The sequence below is a fragment of the Alexandromys fortis genome, unplaced genomic scaffold (genome assembly GCF_014885135.2).
Source record: "Alexandromys fortis isolate MF-2015 unplaced genomic scaffold, M_Fortis_MF-2015_v1.1 scaffold_87, whole genome shotgun sequence".
Lineage (NCBI taxonomy): Eukaryota > Metazoa > Chordata > Mammalia > Rodentia > Cricetidae > Alexandromys > Alexandromys fortis.
Window position 1 is genome coordinate 4,803,135 of NW_026067971.1, and position 25,285 is coordinate 4,828,419.

Genomic DNA, 25,285 nt, shown 5'->3' on the forward strand with positions numbered 1-25,285 from the left:
ATCTCCAGATACGAGATTTGCCTAGGGCATCAGGTCCTCTCTGGACTGCTGATTGCCAGGGGGACCACCTGGGGCTTCGCTCCAAGAAGCTCTAACCCCAATCCTTCAGCAGGCAAAAGCCAGCGCAGAGGCATTTTGTCACTACACGGCAGTCACTGCTGTGGACGTGGCAGAGAGGCATCTAGGTTGTTTCTGGTTTCTGGCTATTTCAAATATAGTGGCTGTGAACATAAGCAAGCAAATGTCCTTGTGGTATGATTGAGCATCCTGTAGGTATAAGCCCAAGAGGGATATTGCTGGGTCTTGAGGTACATTGATTTCCAATTTTCTGAGAAATGGCTGTATTTATTTCCATAGCTGCTGTACAAGTTTGCACTCCCACCAGCAGTGGAGGAGTGTTCGCCTTGCTCCACATCCTCTCCAGCGTGAGCTGTCACTTGTATTTTTTATCTTAGCCATTCTGACAGGTATAAGATGGAATCTGAGTCATTCTTACTTGCTAATTTCCCTGGTGGCTAAGGATGTTAAGCATTTCTTTGAGTCTCTTGGCCATTTGGGATTCCTCTATTGAGAATTATGTGTTTACATCTATGTCCCATTTTTAAGTTGGATTATTTGTTATTTTAATGTCTAGTTTTTTGAGCTCTAAATATTTTGGAGATCAGCTCTCTGTCCGTTGTGGAGTTGGTGTAGATTTTTTCCCATTCTGTAGGCTTCTGCTTTGTCTTGTTGACCGTGTCCTTTGCTTTACAGAAGCTTCTCAGTTTCATGAGTCCCATTTATCAGCTGCCTTTCTTAGTGCCTGCGCTATTGGTGTTCTGTTCAGGAAGTTGTCTCCAGGGCCAATGTGTTCAAGGGAAGCCTGTGTTTGAATGTACTTTGTTCTGACATCTTTTGGAAAAATGGAAAACGAGGGGTTAAGAGAAGAAATGGGATATGTGTACATGGTACACACACGCACTCTCTCTCACATGCACATGTATGCTCACGTGTGCGTGCACACACACATTCATACCTATGCATTGCCTGGTATCATATAAATGTATGTTTATCTTCTGTTCCAGTCTCCATCCAGTTTACTTCACACAGCAGTGTTCTGTCACAGTCACTTAGCGTGTGAGGAGCCCCTGCCGGTGGACTTCCTCCACTGGGAGTGGACAGCCGTGTAACTGACACGTTTCCACTCCAGTTCACTCTGTGCGGATGTCTTCCTTCACAGACATCCCTTTACACGGGCTTCACAAAGAGCTGCCAGTGTTATTATGCTCACTTTCACGTTCATGCTCAGGAAGGTTAGTTAATAGCTGTTCAAGATCAGGGGCAGCAGCCGCCTCTGTTGTGAGCCCGGAGGCAGATCCTCTGTGTGGAGCCTGGCTGAGGGTCTCCCCTAGACTGTCTGATGTTGAGCTGCCACTGACAGGGTCTCACACCCCTCCTTGGGTATATGTAGAAATGTTGTTCCCGGATAACTGGGTCAGCTGTATTTTGACACAATTCAGAAATAGTTCATGGTGGCTGAATAATTTTTTACCTTCAATGCTAGAAGCATCATCTCCTGATGTCCAGCAGGGGGTGCTACACAATAGTGGAATTTTGCTTCTCTCTGAGTGAAGCCATGAAAGCTAATACTGATCTCGAGAATTGCAGCAGCAAATGCCAGTGTCTGGTCTGAAGAGTAATGGAAACAAAGGAGACACCTTTTGAAGGTGTCTATACCATGTTTGGAGGTTTACAATTTCAACCTATCAACAAGTAATTTCCAACAGCAGCTAGTAGGTAAAACACCCCAAAATGTCCGTATTAACCAGTACCCCCAAAGTTTCACACTAATTGAAAGTAACCAACTAATCATTTATTTGACCACAAGGACTCTTCCACTTCACTTGTTTGTGTCTCCTTTGCCCCTTGTATTGACTGGATTCACAGGCATTGCTGCTCAGGGCATTGCACCTCTATACATCACTCTGTGCGAAAGAGTTGGACAGGCAGCTCTTGTAGGGAGCGGGTCCCTTATTCGCCCAGCTAGCTTACACCCGAAATAACCACACAGAAACTGTATTAATTAAATTACTGTTTGGCCATTATCTCTAACTTCTTATTGGCTAATTCTTACATCTTTATTTAACCCATTTCTATTCATCTGTGTTCACCACGAGGTAGTAGTGGCTTACTGGGGAAGATTTAGTGTGTCTGACCTGGCGTCTCCATGGCTGCTCTCTGATTCTGCTTTCTTCCTCCCAGCATTCAGTTCTGTCTTCTCCACCTACCTAAGTTCTGCCCTATGAGGCCAAGCAGTTTCTTTATGAAAGAAATACAATTGAATACAATGAAAGCAATACATAAACAGAAGGACCTCCTACACCAGGCAGCCCCTCTATCCAGCCTTCTGTGTGAGGTGAGGTGGACAGGCAGCCCCTCTGTCCATCCCTCTGTGCGAGGTAGGTGGACAGGCAGCAGATTTTCTGAGGACATATGAGTCCCTCATTTGAAGGAAGAGGTCACTTCTTGTTGATACTCATGTCTAATAACTGTCCCCTTGGATGGATTAACATTCCAAATCCTGAACTAAGACCAGTCTGGTGTTGGAGTAAGAAGTTGGCCAGGCATGATCTGAAGAACGTTGTTCTTATTCTGTATACATTAAACCATAGAAGCGCAGGTGAGGGTCTGGAAGTTATTTAATATACTCTCTGCACAACTGCACAGACTCTGGGTTTCTGTTAAATTTCTTGCTTAAGTGATTGCTTGAGATGAACTCTCAAACACACTCAGGTTGCATCATTATCACCTTCATTCTTCATTAATCTTTAATTTGATATGCTGCTTGACAATAGAGGGACAAGAGAGACAGGTCTATCAGTCATTTATTCAAAAAGCAGACCAGTTAGAAAGGAAAAGTCACCAGGACTGGACATTTCTTCACTGCTATCCTTGTACTTATTTTAGTTATTTTAAATAAAGCAGCCATAAATTCTATAGAGCAGCTCACCTTACAGAGCAGGGTCTGAAGCTCGTAGGGTAAAAGCAATGGCTCAGGAAACACGACCAGCAATGAGAATCTCTACTCCTATGAGCTGTCATCCTGTCTCCTCCGTGGTCTGTTCATTGTGGTCTATGAACACGATAGTGGGGGCATCACTTGGATTGCAGTGTTAATACAGGATTTGATTGGCATGTGGGAGGCAGACAGCAATCCAATGAAGCAGATTAAAAGAAGGGGCCATTTGTAAGGATGTGACAGAGGGAGAGAGCCCCTTGGGAAAGATTATTACCTGTAGGCGTAGTGACCATGGAGGGAGCAGTACAGTTGTCGGTAAGGATTCTCCCATTAGCTGTGACCAAGCTAAAGGATCCTTGCATCCAGATGGTCAGGGGATGAGCATAGGGCGCCAGGGGACCAAATAGATTTGTCTCTCCTGATGTATAAAGGGGCAAAGGTCTCAGGTGTCAAGTTAGTAGAGGTTAGCCCCAGAGCTGTGAGTTAGTAGAGGTTAGCCCCAGAGTTGTGGGAGGGCAGGGATGGAGAGCTGGTCTGGGAGAACTAAGAAGGGACCGGGGGTGTAGGGGAACAGACAGTCAAACGCAGACTCCGGGGTTGCCAAGGCTGTGTCGGGTTCTGAACTCAGCAACCTCAACAGCTGCAAGAGGTCATCCAGGGGACAGTAGGAGGTCAAACAATACACACGTCGGAAGTCAGTTCATTACTCAGTATTAGGCCTGTTTTGTTTCCCACAGGCCAACATCAATGCTCCCTGTTTCTTATGTAAGCAGAGAGATAGGATAACCTAGAGTTTTGTTGGGATAGGAAAGGCACAGGTGAGAACCTTATGTGAACACTGATCTATGCAAAATGTCCACCTAGCAGGAGCAGTCCCTCACGGAGGCTGTCGGCTGTGCAGATGTGTGTCTAGGCTCCCCCTGGATGCTTACTTGGTTCTTTCTGTGTTCCAGTGACCTACGGCATGATGAGTTCCAATGTGTACTACTACACGCGGACATTGTCCCAGCTTTTCATAGACACCCCAGTGTCTAAAACAGAGAAAGCCAACTTTAAAACTCTCTCCTCGATGGAAGATTTCTGGAAGGTATTTATTTATAAGTGACTAAGAGTCCTTCCTTGTTTCCGAATATTATTTACTTCATGTTGTAAATTCCGCTCATGAGTGTCTTCAGTGAGTCATATGGAGTTCCTGGCCCTCTTGGTATTCATTTTAAACCTTGGAAGCACTTCACACAGATGTTTGACACATTTATTAATTCCTAGAGCAAACTTATTGGGTATATACTAATATACGTGCCCCAGTTTGAAAAATGGGGTAGGTAAAATTGAGGGTGCTTACCTTTGTATGGTCACATGGTCGGAGAAGAAAAGACCTGGAATTTTTTTTTTTTTTTTTTTTTTTTTGCGTATGATTGCTGCTTCATTCTAGCTTTTTGCTCACACAGTCATTCATGATTCTGTAAATGATGATTGAGAATGTCCTATGACATAGGTCCCACCTAGGCAGTTTGGGTGACATATACTGCTTTACTTTTAGTGATTCGTGTCTTTGTTGATAGTGGCATGTGCCCTCAACTCCCAGAATATGTCAAGCTCCTCAGAAGATATGGACACAATTTCAAAGGTCTCCTAGTGTAAAATTCACCCTGGCTCCCCCTTAATTCTAAGCTCCGAGTAGCAGACAGTAAGCCATGAGTAACGTAGGATGGTGGCTAAGCCAGTCCAGATGGTGTGGTGCTCAGAACCTAGGAAAGCTGGAGAGGAAATTTAAAAGGAAGTTATTGTTTCTCCCAGGAGAAGCAATATGGGAAATTCCTATTAAACCCTGAAGTCAGAGCTCTTGGTTCTAGGCATAGAGAAGGTAACCTCCTTAATATATAAGAACACTTGTTGTTAAAACCCACAGTTGCTCACTGGAGCCGGTCTCTGTGGATGCACGGAGAATGACTAGATCTGCTCCCCGTGGAGGAAGAGCCTTTTGAATGTGAACGATCTCACCTGCACCCTTTCGTGACAATAAAGGCCAAGCCCCAAAGAGAAGGGCCAGGGTTGAAGGACTCCACGTGTAGTGAAATAATTCAGGTAGACAAAGATCCAGCACAAAAAGGTCATTGACACCCTTAACTTTTCATTCCAGAGTTATGGTTATGTGAGATGCTGTTTTTCTAGGGGAAAGTAGAGTTAATGGTGTTTATGTATTTATGAAACATACCCATCTCGGCCGTTAGTCCCGGCACGTTGATACTGTGTCAGATGCATGACCAGAAAAGGGTACAGTTTAGGGAGGCCTATGCAAGGGCCCACATCTGACAAATGACTGCAAGATCCAAGCCCAAATATTTCTGACCACGTGGCCTATGCTTATAGCTCTAAGAGCTCAAAGACTTGGTGACGTTTCGGTTCTAACACGCTCCAGGCAGAAGCCAGCCGGCCTCTGAGTGGACCCTCTCCAGAATCCTTTGTTTCAGTTCGCAGAAGGCTCCTTCCTGGACGGGCTCTACTGGAAGGCGGAGGCGGGTAACCACACGCAAGCCGATAACCGAAGCTTCATTTTCTACGAGAACCTGCTGCTGGGAGTGCCTCGTCTACGCCAGCTCAGAGTCAGAAACGGATCCTGCTCCATTCCTCAGGACTTGCGAGATGAAATTAAAGAGTGCTATGACGTCTACTCTGTCAGTAGTGAGGACAGGGCTCCGTTTGGACCGCGAAACGGAACTGCGTAAGTGGCCTAAACGCAGGTCTGGTCGGTGGCGTCCATGTTTTTATTCTCTACGAAAAGATCCCTCTAATAGGCCTGGGTCAAGCTGACCTTTTCTCCTTGTTTTCTCTGACCTCTCTTCCCCTTTTAGTTTCTAAACACACATTTCAAAAAGACTGAATTGTCCCACAGAGAACGCAGGAAAAGGAGGTGGTCCGAGCCTTTAGAGGGTCTAAGATGCTTCGGTCTTATTTCTTTTTAGGGCAAACAGGATTGTCTCCTGACTCATTTTAGTAGTTCTTAGGAACATGTTTTTGTTCAGAATGTAATTATTTGAGGTGCAGACTTAGGGGTCCTGAAGAGATGGCTTGGTGGTTAAGAGCACATACTGTTCCCGTGGGCTCAGATTTGGATCCCAGCACTGCTTCCAGGGGCCCTGCAACCACCTGTACCTCCAGTTTCAGGGAAGAATCTTACGTCCTCTTTTGGCCTCTGTGGCCAGCTTGCATGTGGCACACATGAACACGCAGACTCTCTCTCTGTCTCTCTCTCTCTCTCACACACATACACACAGACACACACACACACAAATAAATAAAATGAATCTTTAAAATAGATCTCTCCATCACACTATTTACATTTTGTTTTATTTCTTTTTTTTTTAATCTCTTTTCATTTATTTTTCCTTATGTTTATCCTGCTCCCTCCAGAATATGATTGCTGGCATGTAGATTCATAATTCCTTTTCTGGAATGTCACTTTGTCCCACACCATTGATAAGAGACATTGATAGATCGACTCTATGCCAGACCCTTATTCATAGTTATATCTCGTCTCCACCCTACAGAGCCCCTCTCAGGCAGGTGTCCTCTCGTGTCATAGGAAACAAGGAGAAATAGTGAGTCACTTAGTGCACATGTCCTTCTTGTCTGTGGTCTTCACTGGGGCCTTTGAGGGATGTAAACCTCAGTCAGTCATCAGAAAAGGTACAGTGGGAACATCGTGCCAAAAGTGTCTGCTCTATGGGCAGACAGGTCTAGACTCTTAAGCTCAAACACATTGGGAATAAATCATTTTAATTTACTTAATTTACTAAGCATCAGGGCCCTCTTACCAAACTGAGGCCAGTAACTGAGGGTTCACTTAGAAAACAAATGAAAACGATTTTCCCAGCGGTCATTTTTATATATTTTATCCCAGCAGGCGACAACTGTCTTCCACTTTGTAACAAGGCTTTCCCTGGTTTGCCCTGTTGTTTCTGTTTGATTAGGTGGATCTACACAAGTGAAAAGGACTTGAACGGGAGCAGCCACTGGGGGATCATTGCAACTTACAGTGGAGCAGGCTATTACTTGGATCTTTCCAGAACCAGGGAGGAAACGGCTTCTCAGATTGCCGGCCTCAGGAGGAACTTCTGGCTGGACCGGGGGACCCGAGCAACTTTCATTGACTTTTCAGTGTACAACGCCAACATTAACCTGTTCTGCGTGGTCAGGTGTGTGCCGTGGGCTGGAGCCTCCCTATTTCTAGGTATTTACCCGTATATCCATTTCTGGAGATGACCTGGAGAAACCCTTCTTGCAGCTGGCTAAGGGGGGGGTGGTAACCAAGAACCAAAGCTGAGACCCAGGGAGGGGTGGTAACTGTAGGTTCGCTGAGATGGATATTTGGAGAAGGGGTTTAAAATCCTGAAATGCTACGATTTGAAAAGAACCTTAACTCTGGTCAGGTGTATCTCTTTTCTAGACTCTCTCCAGTCAAAGCACTGTAGGTAGGTTTCTGTTGTTGAGTTGCTTGCTTTTACTGTTATCTTCAGCCATTATAAGGATGGCCGCCCTCCTTCACTAAGTCCTCTGGCTATCAAACCTTGGCTCCTCTCCCTGAGTGTCCCCACTTTAGTGGTTTAAACTCGTAAAAGACACATCAGGCTGGAGGCATGGACTGTGCTACTGCCATGGCCACTGTTGAAGACCGTGACAAAGGTTCTGTGGCCTTGTCCCACTCTGCGCCCAGTAAGCTGCTCTTGGGCATAGGGGGGGCAGTTACTGTTTTCAGCTATTCGGATGTATCAGAGAACAAATCAAAGAGCCCTGCACTTGAAAAACTTGCATTCAGCAAAGATAAACAAAAGAAACAAGTCGTGTAGTATGGTAAATTTTAAGTGCTATTTAAAACCAAGGAATAGAGCAAGGCAAGAGTTAGTCCGTGTTCACCCTCCATGCCACATCAGCACCCCAAGATCACTCCCATCAGTCATCTGCATATACATTTCTCCAGGAAGTAGGAACAGATTCTCATAATATTAGTGTTTTTATAAAATAATTTTCACATTAAATTCAACTCTGACTTAACAGGCAATTGGGTTTTGTAAATGCTTGTATTTATCAACTTTTGCTGAACATAATACTTCTTTAAACTAAATAGATCTTTTTTATTAGAAATGAATGAGATGAATGGAATTGATTATAATTGCCATTAAGCTTTTCATAACGATCCCAGTGTTGATTTGAAGAGGATTCTAGCTAATAGGCAGGCTACTCTGGCTCATTAGAAAATGTTCGATTTCAGGATGTCTTCAGTTTGTTGTTTTGTATTTGTTTTATTTATTTATTTCCACATTATCCCTAGAATTCTAAGATGGCCATCAGGGCAGTTACTCCATTTCTTTCCAAGTCCCTAGGTGGTTAACAAGCCTGGAGCCTCAGTGGGGCAGAGGTGCTGTGACGCACAGGGGCCTCTTGCTTCCCTCTTGCTCACACTAAGGCTGAAATCATACCCATTGCTTTTAGAATGGTGCTCGACAGCAAATAGGAAAATTTTGACAGTGAGCTGATAGGAATTCCCATCTTCCAGAGTCCTGACTTTGACTTGGGTTCGAGGTTTGGCCACTGCTCCATGGGTGAGGACATTGTGATGCCAGACATACATGATTGAGGAGACATTCTACTTATGCGGAGGGAGTTCTAGTTATTAAATCACGGAACCATCACACTGTGACACCTGCACAGTGGAATTTGGCAAGAAAAGTCCGCAGCTCAGTTAGAGGTGTAGTCAAAACAAAACAATAATGCCAACGGTATTAATATAAAACAGGGACTGTCCAGTTCCAGACAGCAGCTGGGTACTGAGTCATAGATAGACAGCCTTTTCAAGGGAAAGCAGTGCAAGCTGAAGAGCTCATTAGATGTTTCATAGTTGCTGAATAAATGAGCGACTCCAGCGTTTTATAGTTCTAAATGCATGTCCTGTGTCCACCCAGGTCTCCATGTTTCCCAGCTTGAGGTAATTTGTTGCGGCCGTGGTTTTCACCTCACAGTGCAGGGACAGAACATGCTTCCTTCCCTGATTCTCCCCCACATTGCTATTTTAATTGTTCTTTTTTGCAATGCAGGTTACTGGTGGAATTCCCAGCAACAGGGGGCGTGGTGCCCTCTTGGCAGTTCCAGCCTGTGAAACTGATCCACTATGCCACAGCCTTTGATTTCTTCCTGGCAGCCTGTGAGATTATCTTTTGTTTATTTATCCTTTACTATGTGGTGGAAGAGATATTGGAGATTCGCATTCACAGACTACACTATTTCAGGAGTTTCTGGAATTGTCTGGATGTTGTGATTGTTGTGGTAGGTTGGAAAGAAATGTGGACATTCCCGCTACCCCTCACTTCCTCTGTGTCTCTTAACTTCCCTGATGTCTCTCTTTCATTTTCTCTCTGTATTCTAAAAGCTTGTTCATTTGCAGTCTTTAATCTCAATGTTGGGGATCTTGATATTTCTAGTAAGAATTCTAATTTTTTCTGTTATATTAACTTCTGTGTTACATCTTTTCATTTCTCATTTTGTATGAGGAACCTTCCTGACTAAAATGTGGATGTTTTTATTGAACTCTGACTTAATTGAACACATAAGTAATTAAATTGGTCTTTGATATGTCATATAAGATTTGTAGGCTAAAACTATGGGAAATTTTTTTTGTAATAATACTTTTCTGCTAGTGAAAATTGAGTTTTTTGCAAATATCAAATTATGAAAAGAAGAAACAGTCTGAAAATCTTTGTGTAATGCAGAAGACATGCTGTAGTTTGGGACTCCTGTCACACAGTCTAGAGGAAACAAAATTCAAACTGTATCCATCAGTCACATCCATGGCTTTCTTCCAGAGCCTTTGGTATAAAAATTCATTTTTCTAAGCATTTCCTTTTTCAACAGCATATAAACTTTTGTCTTCTTATATTTTTAAGTTCATAACAGTGTGCCTAATTGTTGTATGTTTAAACTGTCTTTGACACAGCTGTGCCAGGTGCCTTTGTGTGTCCGAGTCCCACTGTCTCAACATTCCACAGAGCTCTCTGACATCTCGCGAGAACTGCATTAACCAATGAGCAGTCTCCTGTCAGCCCTCTCCCTGACGGCATTCTTTCCTCATTCCAAGTTAAAGTTGCTTCACCGTTGTGACCCATTTATTAAGTCTTTATCAAGTATTGTCCACTAGAATTTGTTGGTAAAATACGGAGCATGTTGTTCATGCATGAAAGAACAAATACTTAAGACACGAGGGGGAACCGTGTGGGCGGGCACAGCGTGGCAACAGTGGCATCAGCACCAATGATAACAATAGTAGGAAAACGGCTTAGGCTTTAAGACCAGTGTACTTGGCACATGCCCAGACGTCTCATAGCAAAAGGTTTGTTCCAGCCATACACTGGCTCTCTCCTTTGCTCTGCCCCCTCCTTACTGAGTCGTGTACTTGTGTGCTTCAGAAAGCGCTTCCACTTGAAATAGAAGTCCTTTCAGAATGCACAGCCCGAGACCCACCAGACGCCGGTGCCACCCCCCCTTCGTGGTGTTCTTGTCATATCACAGTTATGCACGGCAAGTTAACTTCTTGAGCCACGTGTTACCGAAGTATTAAACCCGAGCAATGTTAGGGAAAAAAATCAGTACTAAAGGAAAGAAGAGAGGCAACAGGTGTCTAAATTATTGTTCAGAATATTTCTGTATTGGTGATGGCAGAGTACAGACTACACACATTCAAATTATTCTACAGGATAATGCTTGGAACCAGAATGTGAAAAATTGCCTTTTGGCTTATATATAATTATATTCAGGTTACTGAGAATAGAACTGTCAAAAAGCAAGCGCTATATGGAAATTAACTTCAGATTTTTTTTTTAAACAAATACTGCCAACATTAGTCAATATTGAACATTTTAAATCTTGAATGCTGGTCAGTCAAAAAGTTAACTGTGTACCCTGGTTTACTGAGTGTGTCACTAGGTATAACAGGTATAGCCACGCAAACAAACCTGCATAGAATTTAAAGGAAACAATTTAGTAGAATTCTAGCTTTTAACATTCAACTATATTTCTATTTACTATATAGACTGTAAACATGGGTACTACATGTTACAAAAATACTTTTAAAGTCTATCTAGCAGGGAAAGTGTCTAGTATTATAGTTCAGTGGTTCATGTTAATATTTCATATCAAATGGGTTTGCTTATCACCATCCATACCAGTAACATGCTTTTTAACTACCACCCACCGAGAGATGGTCAGGTTTCCCCTCCTCCACCAGCCAACTGCATCATACCTGCTTTGCAGATCTCTGGGCTCATAGTTGCTGATATAGAAGTCAAAAGTGGCTTTTTTTTTTTCTCTCCACAGCCATAGCATTGCACAAACATCTCTTTGAAGGCTTCTCTCTTCCAGATTTTAATTTTAATTTAATACAAGTGCTGCCAGTACTCAGTTCAGACACTTGGGCTTTGATCAGGTTCATCCAGGTCTCTTTTGGAAGCTTTACTGCCTACATAGAGGGAGGGGCATCCCTGCTGGCGCACCTTGCTCCCCTGGGTCAGGAGCGCTCTGAAAGAAGGCCGGGGTTTTGTTTTACCCAGGAGAAATTTAAGTCCACGTTAAAATTATATATACACCCAACATCTTGCAATCACGCTTATATTGCTCTCTGTGTTTTTCTGTTCTGTTTCTCCAACAAGTATACTGAAACTTCCAGGCTTGAGTGAGTTAGCTGGTCGCTTGTCATAGCTCATTATCTTTTGGAATTATTGGAAAAAATACTTTAGAAGTCTTAATTCAAATAATGCTGTTGGCTTGGCTTCACTGAGTGAAAACAAGTCATTTATTCAACAAAGATTCCAGGTACTGAGCTGTGCTCTAGGCCTTAGAGACACAGAGGTATACAGGCAGCCAACCCTCTGCCCCCCTAAAAGTCATGTTTTAGTTTGGGAGGGGAAGGTCTTTTGTAGATAGAAGTGGGAACTGCAAAAAATGTTAGTGTTCAAACAACATGTATACTCACAAAAACGCTTTTTATTCTCTCTTTCCCTATTTTGAAAGAAAACTCAAGAAAAGTCAGTGTGTTAATGTGATCTTGTTTTTGTTTGTGTTAAAAACATCTTGAGATTTAGATAAAAGATTGCTGGATTTGCTCGAACAACAGAAGGGCTTCTTCACCCCTTTTTCTGACATTGTCAGAGCATCCAGGAGTGTAAAGAAAGTATGAAGACCAGCAGGAGAAGATATAGGCTCACTACAGAGCCTTCCTGTGTGAGAAACAGGAATGTGAGTCTGATTCTTTAGCTGTGATGGGCAGCTGGGAAAAAGAAGGCCTTCCTTTTTGCATGTGAGCTTATTTTTGTATGATCTCCTCTGCATACATACATGCACATACCTGTGCACATATTTTCATTTGATAAGGGTATGTCGGCTGTGTATTGTTTTTGTATTTTAGCGGACGACTTTGGTGAGTGCTATTAGGTGAGTGATATGGTCAGGCCTCCAATCCGTATGGAAAACTAGTCATTTCAGGGGGATTATCTGTTTCTAAAATGATGTAATAAATATAAATTTCTTATCTTCCAGTTATCCATAGTGGCTGTGGTAATTAACATTTACCGAATGTCAAATGTAGAGGGTCTATTGCGGTTTCTTGAGGATCAAAATACTTTCCCCAACTTCGAGCATGTGGCATACTGGCAAATCCAGTTCAACAATATAGCAGCTGTCAATGTATTTTTGGTCTGGATCAAGGTAAGTTATATCACATTCTTCATATATACATACATACATATACACACACATACAAATATATATATAAACATAAATCACACGGGTCATCATTCTCTTTGGCGAGGTTGACCGGCTGGGTCGACGTGGCCAGGTTGATGTGACCAGCCAAGGTTGTTGAATAGTTTACATCATGTAAATGGTGGCTTCAGTGAATCTTCCTGTAACTGTGGATGAGATGACGTTGGCTGCTGGATTCTTTTCAGATCTGAGGAAGCTCTGCCTAGCTTCCCCACTTGTTCTCTGTGTAAATGGCAGGGCTTCTCATGGACAGTGAGGCCGGATTCTAGAAAGACAGAAAACTTCAGCCATTTTGAGGCAGCTGCCAACTTGGCACCAGGCCAGGTTCTGTGACTGTGCCTTGCAAACGTTAACCCCCGGTCACATGTCCAGTGTGCATTTAAGCGAAGATTTTAATTTAATTGAAACTTCACTTCCCCTGTCCCCATAGCCACATTTTATCTACATGTGGCTAATGGCAACTGTTTTAGGACCATCACAGCAGGTTTTCAGAAGCAGCTTCCAGAGAGGGTACTTGCCAGCAGCGCTGACACTGCAGGCCTGGGGCTACCCAGAAGTGTGGACCTCACATTGCGTTTCTCTGTCCTGACCCCCACCGTGTAGGGTAACTCTGACATGGCAAAGACGCACCAAAACTATTTTTCTGCTATATTTTTTGTTACCGTTTTTTTCCCCCTCTTTCAGTTTAATCCTTTGGGGGACATTATCATTCTTTGTCAGTCACATTTAAGCTTGATTATTGTATTATAACTGATACAAGATGTGAACGTCATGAGGCAGAAGCTCTATTCTGCTCACTGTGACATTCCCAGCCCTGAGGACAGTAGCTAGCATGGGCTAGATACTCAACAAATGCTTTACACTAATACATTCCTAGTCCTGAAGACAGTACCTGGCACGGGGTAGGTGCTCAAATACTTGACACAGTTACTTTCCCAGCCATGGGGACAGTACCTAGCATGAACTAGGTGCTCAAATACTTTATACTGCTACATTCCCAACCCTGAGGGCCCAACAAACACATTTTATAGTAAGATAGATGTTCCTAGATTTGAAAGAGACAAAAAGTAAATAATGTCTCCCCTATGATAAATGTAAATTACATAATACCATTTTCACGTTTTTACATGCTTGCTTCAGAAGCATGAAGTACCCAGCAGTGTTGTATCTATGACTACTGCACATCCCCAAACATTCTTGCAATCCAAACAGGAAATGCTGTATCCCAACTCATCTACTTTCCATTGTGTTTTATGTCCCAGTGAATTTGACTGTTCAAAGTACCTCACCTCAAGTAGATGAAGGCATACAATGTTTGAGGTTTTGCATCTGCCTTATTTCACTTAGCACACTCTCAAAGTTCATGCCATATGACATGACACATTACACTCTCTCTTATGGTAGAATAGTTCCATTGTGTGTGTAGAGCACATTGTACCGTCCATTCATCTACTGACAGTTCCAGTGTGTGTGTAGAGCACATTGTACCGTTCATTCATCTACTGACAGTTCCAGTGTGTGTGTAGAGCACATTGTACCGTCCATTCATCTACTGACAGTTCCACTGTGTGTGTAGAGCATATTGTACCGTCCATTCATCTACATTCCTCTGTTACAGCTCTTCAAATTCATCAGCTTTAACAGGACCATGAGCCAGCTCTCCACAACTATGTCTAGATGTGCCAAAGACCTCTTTGGATTCACCATTATGTTCTTCATTGTTTTCTTGGCATATGCTCAGTTGGCATACCTTGTCTTTGGTACTCAAGTTGATGACTTCAGTACTTTCCAAGAGTGTATGTAAGTATCTATGAAACAAAACAGAAAAGTTTTTTTCTATAAATGTGTGAAAGTGTCAAATAATATTTTTAAAATTTATTTTAGGATAAGTTCAGTCAGAGCTGGCATAGAATTTCTAGCAGCAAGCTAATGTTCTTGTCACTATCTGACTAGCAAATGTTCAGAATAAAGACACGTTGAAAGCTTCTTCTACAAGCGTTGTCCCAGCATAGGACATCCAGTGTCTGAAAATGTTGATTCTTAGGGAAACAGCCTTCAGGTAGGGAGACAGAGTGGAACGGCCATGAAAAGATAGCATTAGTTCAAAGACCAAGATCTTCTCAACACCCAGCCCAGGTGGGAGTTTTAAATGGCCGTTTACAGGAAGGTGCACACGTGTGGAATGCTTAGCCCTGGATTCTCTCCTCCCTTCATATAAGGAGGCCATTTGCCTGCGTTGTCATTCCTCTTGAACAGTGTTTCCTTGTATCTTAAATTTCGACTTCTAAGCAATAAGACATATTTCTAATATTATAGAAAAAACTAAAACCAGTTTACAAATCTTCAGTCTTTTTCCAGTGTCCCCAAATATACCAAAAAAAAAGTCATCAAAACGAAACAAAAATCCCCACAATATTTTGAATTGCCGTTATGTGCTGTTCAGAGTTACTAGATGGTGAGGGAAAGAGTGGATCATAATAGTGGACTTGGTGTGGCTTTGGGGATGGGTTCCCTAGTTAATATTGCTTATTGATGAAAGCCAGGAAAGGAAGTGATGTCACTGACAACGTCTAGCCACTGTGACCTCACTTTCAGTGACTGTGACAGCGCTGGAGCTTTGAACCCTACAATTGTGTCCATCTTTCAATGTGCACCTTGTCATCGTTTTTGTTTAAAGATATTTTAACTTCAAAGCAAGCGTGACTATTACAAAGACTTGAGTTACCAGGTTTACCCAGATTATGTATTCTTGCTCTACATATCATCTAATAATCAGATTTAATATTGAGTAGAAATGACATATGTAATATGAAACCATGTCATTCTCAACTGACAACAGAAATGGCAAGACTTTCCCAAAGAGGTCAACAGTTTTCAGTTTCTTGGCAGCTGTCTCAAACTTCCCAGACTGTCCCAGCATATGAAATCATCTGTAATAAATGTGCGCCCACAACTGGAATGGGTTGGTTTTGCATTGTGTTCTGCTTTGTTTCCATAGCTTCACTCAGTTTCGCATCATTTTGGGTGACATCAACTTCGCAGAGATTGAGGAAGCTAACCGGGTTTTGGGGCCACTTTATTTCACGACATTTGTGTTCTTTATGTTCTTCATTCTTTTGGTATGTATATGTACATATATGTATTTTACAGTGAGGTGATTTAAACTTGATGCTCTTAAATCACCACCGTCTTCCTTTCTCTCACGCATGATCACCTATCGTTTAAACAAATACATGGAACACAGAGAAATGTTGATTCGAGAAAGCATATTATGTTCATTGATTTACAGTTTTCAGACATATTGTTTCTCCCATGGTCTTTCAATCGTCTATATATGTGTATCTAACCATTATAAAATAATTACGAGTGCAGGTTTATCAAATTCCTAAGTGGTGCTTTGCCTCCCCCGTGGGACATGCTTGCCTGCTTACCCGGTACAGTGTCTCTTACTGCCACCTTCGTCACTTGCTAGTGTGACTTCTGTTCCCCCCTTTTCTTTGAGAAAATAGGAATTTACAAAGCAACTTAGAAGTAGAATGTCAAGAGCCATAGTTTGGTGGAGGCTAAGGTAAAATTTAAGCTTTCTCACAGGGCACAGGCCTAAACACTGTCAGAAAGAATCTGTGTGTATTAAACTTATAAGCAAATCTAACAGCAACTAGGAATTGTTCCAAGAATACGGTGCCTTTGAGTCTCTTGATTTGGAACAACTTTTACCATTTACTTTAAGATTTTTTTTAAAGGTGTTTTCTTCTTTCCTTAACATTTCTGCATTCTACTTGTCCAGTGAAAAGGTATAAAATAAAGTTGCTTGGCTTCGGAAGAAGGCATATTCCAAACACGGTCATCTAGCCAATTTGTGTAGGGATCCTGCCTCACCCCTTTGAGTGCTGGGATTATAGGTGGGCTGCCATGTCTGAACCACACTTACGTAGAGGATGGGGATCTGAACCCGAGTCCTTAGGCTTACACACGGAGCCATCTCCCTAGCTCCTAGCTTTGCAATTATAAAATGGAGAAGGTAACATTACCTCCCTTGTGTTGGCTAGTGAGATGATCTATGCAGTGCTCAAGACGGGTCCTAACGGTGACAGTTCTAAGTGCTAATCTTACAGCTGCTGTCACTCATCAATGCCTAGATACTTTTCTGACATTTTCCCTCCCCAGAGGTAACGAATATTCCCATAAGTTTGCAACATACTTTCTCAGAGCATTGTACCTAATAAATCAGATGTGCCACCTGCATGCCGTTCGTTTGTATCTGGTCATGGTTTATAGCTGCAGAGAGGTATACTTAACTCTGTCCGCTTTCCCCACAAATCCATAGAATCTGAGAAGTTCTATTTTCCTTTCCATGGCTTTCTCAGCTGTAAAACACATCACCGAATGTACAAGCACTATAGTTTACACTCTATATTATGTAGGTAAGAATATAGTTTATGAGAATATAATGGTTCAGGCAATATTTATCCAGTGACAAGATTAAGACTCTTGTTTAGTGGAGAACTATGATTATCCATCAATTAAGGAGGAATATTGATTAAGATTGGACACCAGAAATTAAAACAGAACATAAATTATACATAAACGCACGGTGTGTGCTCTAGTTCAAGAGAAAGACCCTGTATTGCTAGGCTAGCCAGATGAGGGAGCTCTGGCTCAAGAGAAGGACCCTGTATTGCTACATTGCCAGACGAGGGAAAACAAAACAAAACAAAACAACAAATCCCCAAACAAACTCTTGTATTATACTATAATCTCAAAAAGTAAAGAGATTATTATATTTTTTAAAAATCAAACATGGTCTTGGGAGACGGCTGACTGGGTAAGAGTAGTGCTCTGCAAGCTTGAGACCCTGAGTTTGGTCTCCAGTAGTCAAGTAAAGAGCCAGAACAGACCAAGTGTGCCAGTGCCCAGGGGCTGGGAGGCAGGTGTTGACAAGCAGGTTCCTGGATCTTGTTATCAACCAACCTAGCCAATTAAGTGAGCTTTACGTTCCTGAGAGCTCCTGTCTGAAGACAGTAAGACGGAGACAAGAGAGGACACTCGCTCAGGCCTTTGCGTGTGCACTTACTGATGCTCACATCCACACAGGCGTACATGAACCACAACGCATACACACAGGCCAGACGATGTATGTGGGTCTTGCCCTGTTTGCTGGAGAACCTCGGCGATTCAACTGCCTTGTATTCCTGGTTCTTGTCTCTTGTCAGGGAAGAGGTACACGTGAGGAACTGCACGGAAGTTTATTACAGAGGGCACGTATCCATTTGAAGAGTGAGTGCAGGTTTCCTGAGAGAGGCCTATATTATAGTCTTTCCTTCCTGGGTTTTAGATGATTCTGGGACTTGTGATTCCAGGTTACAAAGGCCCAACGTTCAGCTGTCAGGACACAGGGTATCTCATTTCTTTGTTGTGTGAGGGTTCGGCTTGGAAGGTCTGACATGATGGAGTTGTTTGTAACCCAGAGCCCATCTGGCTGTTGTTGAGCCCAGCTGTAGGATAAATAGTGTGAGGTAAACTTTGTGGGGGTTTCTTGTCTTCTGCATTCCTTCCTGGCTATTGTTGCTGGTTGTTTGCTTTTTTCTTTGATCTCTGCTGAGTTCCAGGTTATTCCCCATCTCCTCCCAGTCACACCAAGACGAGAACCCAAGCTTGACAGACTGTGAAGTCTTCACTGTTTCACAGAGATTTCCTTGATCTTTCTACTGGGCCCACTCTACGCCTATTTGCTGAAGTCATTTCAATTCTTTAAAATATGTTCTGTGTACCTCACATGAGTAGATGATAGAATTTGGAAAAAGTTTAAGTAAGTTGATTGTCAAAAATCGAAGAGCTCTTCAGAGTTCTACACAATAACTCAAATGTTTTAAAAGTAGAAAACAATAATTCTTCCATCTATACATAAATGCACTAATAGTTTGTAGCTTTTTATTGTCTCTTTGTAAAATATGTCAAAAGGTGTGTTCTAACTTCTGTTATAAAACATTTTGACCAAGCTCAGAATGAGGAGGAATAGGTTTATTTGCCTTACATGCTACAGCCCATAGTGAACACAGACAGTGCAGAGATCAGGGCTGGACCCGAGGTAGGAACTGAATGACTCAGAACTGTGCTGCCCACTGACTTGTTCCCATGGCTTCTTCAGCTCGCTCGCTCAAACAGCCCAGGACCACCTATGTGCCCAGGGGCAGTACCGGCCATGGCCCTCTCACACCAATCACCAATCAAGAAACTGCCCTGCCCTCAAGACTCACCTACAGACCAGTCTGAGGGAGCTGATTTTTCAGTTGAGGTTCCCTCTTTCCAAGAGACTCTAGATTGTGTCGAGTTGACAACAGCTCACCAACATAGCTTGGTTTTGTAAGTGACTTAGTGGAGAAATACTGCTTCAAAGAGTAACAGAGCAAAACCTAATTAGTGACTGCGTGATTATTCAGTTTTGATAAAACGGTAAACCAGAAAGGCATGTGTCAGTGTTTAGATTGCTTTCAAAATGTGTCTGAGTCTCATTCTTTGTTTTACGTACAGAACATGTTTTTGGCCATCATCAATGATACTTATTCGGAAGTGAAGTCGGATCTGGCCCAGCAGAAAGCGGAAATGGAACTCTCAGACCTTATCAGAAAGGTAGGCTTTGCCCTAATCCCACAGCTGTTTTCCTATATGTACAGGAACATTATTTTAATCAGCTTACCAAATCAACGCTTGATTCCCTGAAATTATTTGAAGGGTAGGTCACCTTACTTCAGAAATAATTTAAATGTTTTCTTTGGGAGGCTTGATAGATAAGTTAGGACTTAAATTTTGAGGATCCTTTTATGATCTGAATTTAATTTTAAAATGATTTATGTTGGTTCTTACTCAGTACCCCATAGTCCTAAATTCATACTAACTGAAAGGGGTTGGGCCACATAATCTAATTCTGCCCTTCTGTCTCAGTTAGTACTTGAGCTGAGATGGAAGGAAGGCAGACACTCTCCTTTGACTCTGGCCTTTCTGTGTAGAAGACCAAAAGGAAAAGTTCCTAGCTCCAGGCCACAGCTTGGAAGGCTAAATTCTTTGTAATCCTTAAATAGGAGGGAAGGGTAGGAAAGTGCTTTGTTCTTCTCTCTGTAGCTTCCTTTGGCTTAAAACTAAAACTTACATAAAAATAAATAGGTGTATAGACACCCTCCCATCCTGGTAGGGTGGAATCTCTCCTTTACTGCTTTTCTGTTCAAGCCTAAGCCCCTTGGTGTGTGAATTCTGTTTTAAGGGAAAACTTTAGCTTCATAAAGTCCCTTGGACAGAACCTAAGTGCCTGTTGTCTTGGGTGTTCTACCACAGTTGATGGTGTTTTGCTATTTTTTAGTGTGAGCAAGAGCACTCCACACAGCAGACTTCTGACATTCAGGAAGTTCCGTTACGGCATGGTCACATAACCTCAAATTTGTTTCCTCACATAATATCGTGGGGCACGGTGTAGAGAGTACAAACTCTACTGTTAGCTGTTGAGTCTACAGACGCCCACCTAAGTAACAGGTTGTCATCCTTCATCTGTTCTGATGGCCACGGGGCAGCTCTGCTTCAGTTCACATACGCAAAGCATGCAGCCTCGCCTTATTGCCTCTCTGAAAAACCCATGATTTCAATAGGAAATGAGAAGGGAGCTGCAGAGGTGGATAGGTGGTTAAGAGCACTTGCTGCTTTATCAGAGGATTGGCGTTTGGCTCCCGGCATCCTCGTGGAAGCTCACAATTGGCTGTAGCTCCAGTTCAGGGATTTTGACGCTCTCTCCTCACCTCTGTGAGCACCCACAGGCACATGTGCATACATACACGTGTGCATGCACACACATAAAAAATATTTTGTAAAAGTAAAAGACCTGACTGAGAAAGAGAGAGACATGGTTGCTAGAAGTATTAGCTTACTGTGGGAAGGTAGTCTCAGCTGCCGATTGAAGGATCCAGGTAAACAGCTAAAACAATTTAGCGAAGATCTGTTTATCACAAAATAAATAATATACAATTTAATGAAAACATGTTAGAGGGAATGACATGCAAATAAATGTCGTGTTAAAGTAACTCTTAGGAGGGTGTCTTAGTAACCTTCTAGTGCAGTGAGGAGATAGCACGGCCAAGGCAACTTGTCAGAAAAGCATTTAATAGGGGCTTGCCTAGAGTTTCAGAGGCTGAGTCCGTGGTCATCAGTGGGAGCATGGCACCAGGCAAGGAGGCCTGGCACTGGAGCAGTAGATGGGAGTTTACGTCTCATCTGTGTATTGCAGGCAGAAAGGAGAGATAGAGATAGATCGAAAGAGAGACTGGGAATGGTATGAGCATTTGAAACCTCAAAGCCTACCCACCTCCAGGGCCACACCCAATTCTTTCCAAATAGTTTCACCAACTGTGGACCAAGCATTTAAAGATGTGATATGGTGAGAGCCGCTATTCAAACAGAGATGTTTTTCAGTAATAAGTGAGAAAAAGAAAAAATGTTAGGAGCTGATCTGTTTGTAGAGAGGGTGTGACAATTCACCAACAGAGCAAGTGTGTTCAGCCCACATTTTTGTTGAGAATCCTGGATACGTTTACAAAGACATTAAAGACTTGTTTTCCAAGCTCATAATAGTATAAGTTTCCTTGCACTCAGTAAATATTGGACTTGATTTTATGTTTCTATAAATATAAAACTGATTATAGAATTATAAATGTATAATTAATAGAGGTCATAAAACAATTAATTTTGTTCTTGATTGTGTAAAGTGCAATCACTTTACACAATTCAGTCTTATAGCCCTGCTTATCATACAAAACTATGTCTGTCTGCTTCCCTTCTGTAGCACTGGGATGAGCCCAGGACTCACACATGACTAGTCAATTCTTGATCAGTGGGATATTTCTTTAGCGCTGCCTCCAGTTTCTTGAACACCCTCAGGCTTATTTCACCGACTTAAAAATTGTTTTTACCTCTAAGAAAATTCTTTGCTATTGTAAGAAAAATGAACAATCCATAGCTTCTCCACAATCCCTTATATTCTGGGGAGCAAACAGCTATAGAATTCAAGATGGTTTACATTTGAAGTATATTTAACTTTATATTTCAAGTGTCAATTTTATTTCAAATGTAAACATACACATACATATACATACACACACATATAAGGAAGAAATCTTTAGTTCCTGATTTATTGAAAGACGCTGAATTTTCTGCAAGTTTTATAGAAAACTGAGATTACATTCGTTATTCATTCACCAACACATTTTTCTTGAATTACCATCTTCTACCAAGTGCTGAACTTTCAATAGTTTCACTGTAACTGACAAAATTCAAACGGAGAATAAACAAAATCATGTCTTCTTTTTTTCTTTTCAATAATAGGGCTACCAGAAAGCACTGGTCAAACTAAAACTTAAAAGAAACACTGTAGACGACATCTCAGAGAGTCTCCGGCAAGGTGGGGGCAAGTTAAACTTTGATGAGCTTCGGCAGGACCTGAAAGGGTGAGGGCTGCACCGTAGAACCTGGGAGCGCCTACTGTACATGTTAATTCGCTGACGAGAGGTTGTTTCTGTCCCAAGTACTGGTAGAGAAATGTTTTTCATTTGGGGAAGCAGGTATCTTTCTGGAGCATGCTGTCTATCTCCCTTCCTCCTGCATTCTGATGTTTCGATGTTCGGGCTGAACCATGGACTGAATAATTCACCTCAACCCTCTCAATGCTTTCAGGAAAGGCCATACTGATGCAGAAATTGAGGCCATATTCACTAAATATGACCAGGATGGTGATCAGGAGCTGACGGAACGTGAGCATCAACAGATGAGAGACGACTTGGAGAAAGAGAGGGTGAGCACTTAAGGGATTGCCTGGGCTCAGTAGCACCATATTCTAGTAGTCCTTTCTCTCCTCCTCCTCTCTCCTCGTACCCTCAACCTACACACTGATAGTCTGCTTATTCACCTTGTTCATCCCTGTTTTAAAATGTCAATCCCTGAAATAAAAACTAGGAACCCGATCTGGAGCATACTAGTTTTCCTGTTGGTAAAATTTTTTGCGAGGTCTTGGTATGTTGGCCCCTATTGGAAGACTTCATATTCTTCAGGAGGACCTGGACTTAGAACACAGCTCTTTGCCACGTCCCATGAGCAGCAGAAGTTTCCCTAGAAGCCTGGATGACTCGGAGGAGGAGGATGATGAAGACAGTGGGCATAGCTCCAGGAGGAGGGGCAGCATCTCCAGCGGGGTTTCCTATGAAGAGTTCCAGGTGTAAGTACAAAGGTTTCCACAGTTTCTGTTGACCAGGGTCAAAGTGAGATGACACGGCTCTCATGGAGTTAAACATTTAATTCTTTTCATGTCTAATATCATTTCTTTAAAATAGGTTTTAAGAGTATTTTTATAATAGATCTGCATTATAAGAAATTAGGGAAGCAGAGAAAAACATTAATATCTTCTTTGTTCCTTCCAACCAAAATATCTTAACAAATTTTAGAGTCCGTGACTCCTTTTACATATATGTGTCAGTGTTTTTACACGTCTTATGGCCTAACACAGGGTCTGTCCTTGAGCAGATTAGACAGCTGTCAGTTCCTGTCTTCTATTTCCCTGTTGACTTTATGCTTGTTTACTTCTATTTGCTTTGGAGAATGAGGTAATCACATATCTATTAGTCAATTATTTATTTCTCCCTTTAATTCTAGAGAGTTCTACTCAGTGTTACATGAGGCTGCTAGGCACACACATGTTCATAACAAGGAAGTCTCAATACTTCAGGCCTCCTTTCATGTCTTTATCATAAGTGAGATGTGTTGCTTTTCTCATGGGAACGTAGCTCAGTGACATTCTTCGTTCATTATAAACCCTTATTTTTCTTGTTTTCATTTTTTCTTTGTTTTTATCTTTCCTTCCTTCACTGCGTATGTCTAGATGTGTAGCTCTACTTTATCCTACCTGCAGTTTCCTGAGTGTCTTGAATTTGCAATGTTCCTTGTCAAACCTAGGGGCAGTGTTGTTTGAAGAAGATACAGTGTTCAAGCATCTTAGATGTCATATGTTCTCACTTCTCTTCAGCTGCCTTTTTGATAAGTGGTTTTCATTTGTCATATGTTCGTGAGGAAATTTCCAGACCTTCAGAAGGATTGAGTTTTTAAAAATAATTTTCAATAGCTAATTCTTTTTCTTTCTTTCTTTTCCCCCCCGCCTGAGACAGTGTTTCTCTTTATGGTAGCCTTGGCTGTCCTGGAACTCATTCTGTAGATCAGGCTGGCTTTGAACTCACAGAGATTGGCCTGCCTCTGACTCCCAAGTGCTGGGATTAACGGCGTGCGCCACCACCACCTGGTCCTTGTTAGTATTCTTATCATTGGAGAAGTTGTCTTCAGGGGCTGCAGTTAGTGGCTGAATCACAAGGAGAAGGGCCAGGGAGGGAGAATTCAAACTGTTGCCATTTGACATATTTTAAGGCATTTAAATATTTGTATTCAAAATAACGAGATGTTAAAGGAGCACACTGTTTTCTAACAGTTCTGTTTGCTTATAATTCTTTCTCAGGAAACATGATGCAGCGCGATTTAGGTGAATTATGATTTATTTACATGATCTCCCACTAGTTGTTTACCATGGCCACTGTTCAGTGCTGTATGTGAATACATTTGTAACACAAAATTACATATATGAAACTTCCTTTAGAATTTTTCCAAAAAATGGTACTTGTGAATAGAGGCTTTTAAAGCTTCAAACACAATTTTATTGGCAGGAAGAATGGAGGTTATCATTCCCACAAGCATCCCGAAACTTTTGTCTTTAAGTCTTGCAAACACTTAGAAAGTATTTCGTGCTGTCCTGTTATCTTGGCGTTTCTGTGAATGAGTCCTATGGGCTGAAGGACGTGGAGATGTGACTTCTGTGCTCGCTGTCGCCCCCTGCAGGCTGGTGAGACGCGTGGACCGCATGGAGCACTCCATAGGCAGCATCGTGTCCAAGATCGATGCTGTGATTGTCAAGCTTGAGATCATGGAGCGGACGAAGCTCAAGAGGCGAGAGGTGCTAGGGAGGCTGCTGGATGGAGTGGCTGAGGTGAGCAGTCATGAACGTAAGACGCTGACTGGAGGACTCGGTCTTTATGGATAGGAATGGACACACGAGACACTTTTCACTTGTTAATATTGAAGAGGAGCAAAAACTAAAGTTTACATTACATCATTCACAAATACTGTTTTCTTTTCTTTTCTTTTCTTTTTTAAATTTCCGCCTCCTCCCAGCCTCCCATTTCTCTCCCCTTCCTCCCACACAACTCCCCCTCCCCCCACTCCTTTCTGTTTTCAGGTTTTCCCCCCTTAAGCAGAAAATTCTTTAGTTCTGTAGAGCACAAAGGTAATCCTCCCATTTTGTAACTGTTAACCTGATTCCTGTCATCCTCCTTATATAACCTTACATCAAACAATCTGGAGGCGTGGCTCTTGATACCCCTGTTTGAGAGTGCTCCCATTAGTGGAGCA

General features: G+C 42.2%; 1 protein-coding gene across 2 annotated transcripts in view; it reads left to right on the forward strand.

Moving 5' to 3' along the window:
• Positions 1-25,285, forward strand: part of Pkd2 (polycystin 2, transient receptor potential cation channel) — a 40,613-nt gene that overhangs the window by 12,915 nt on the left and 2,413 nt on the right. The window contains exons 3-14 of one of the 2 annotated variants that reach the window (XM_050155584.1): positions 3,952-4,085; positions 5,470-5,720; positions 6,970-7,194; positions 9,091-9,319; positions 12,581-12,748; positions 14,424-14,605; positions 15,804-15,924; positions 19,337-19,435; positions 22,169-22,290; positions 22,517-22,634; positions 22,891-23,054; positions 24,716-24,863. In XM_050155584.1, coding sequence (XP_050011541.1) covers positions 3,952-4,085; positions 5,470-5,720; positions 6,970-7,194; positions 9,091-9,319; positions 12,581-12,748; positions 14,424-14,605; positions 15,804-15,924; positions 19,337-19,435; positions 22,169-22,290; positions 22,517-22,634; positions 22,891-23,054; positions 24,716-24,863 — 1,961 coding nt within the window. Of the gene's footprint in view, positions 1-3,951; positions 4,086-5,469; positions 5,721-6,969; positions 7,195-9,090; positions 9,320-12,580; positions 12,749-14,423; positions 14,606-15,803; positions 15,925-19,336; positions 19,436-22,168; positions 22,291-22,516; positions 22,635-22,846; positions 23,055-24,715; positions 24,864-25,285 lie in introns of those variants that run through there. The other variant, XM_050155585.1, reaches the window with a different exon arrangement.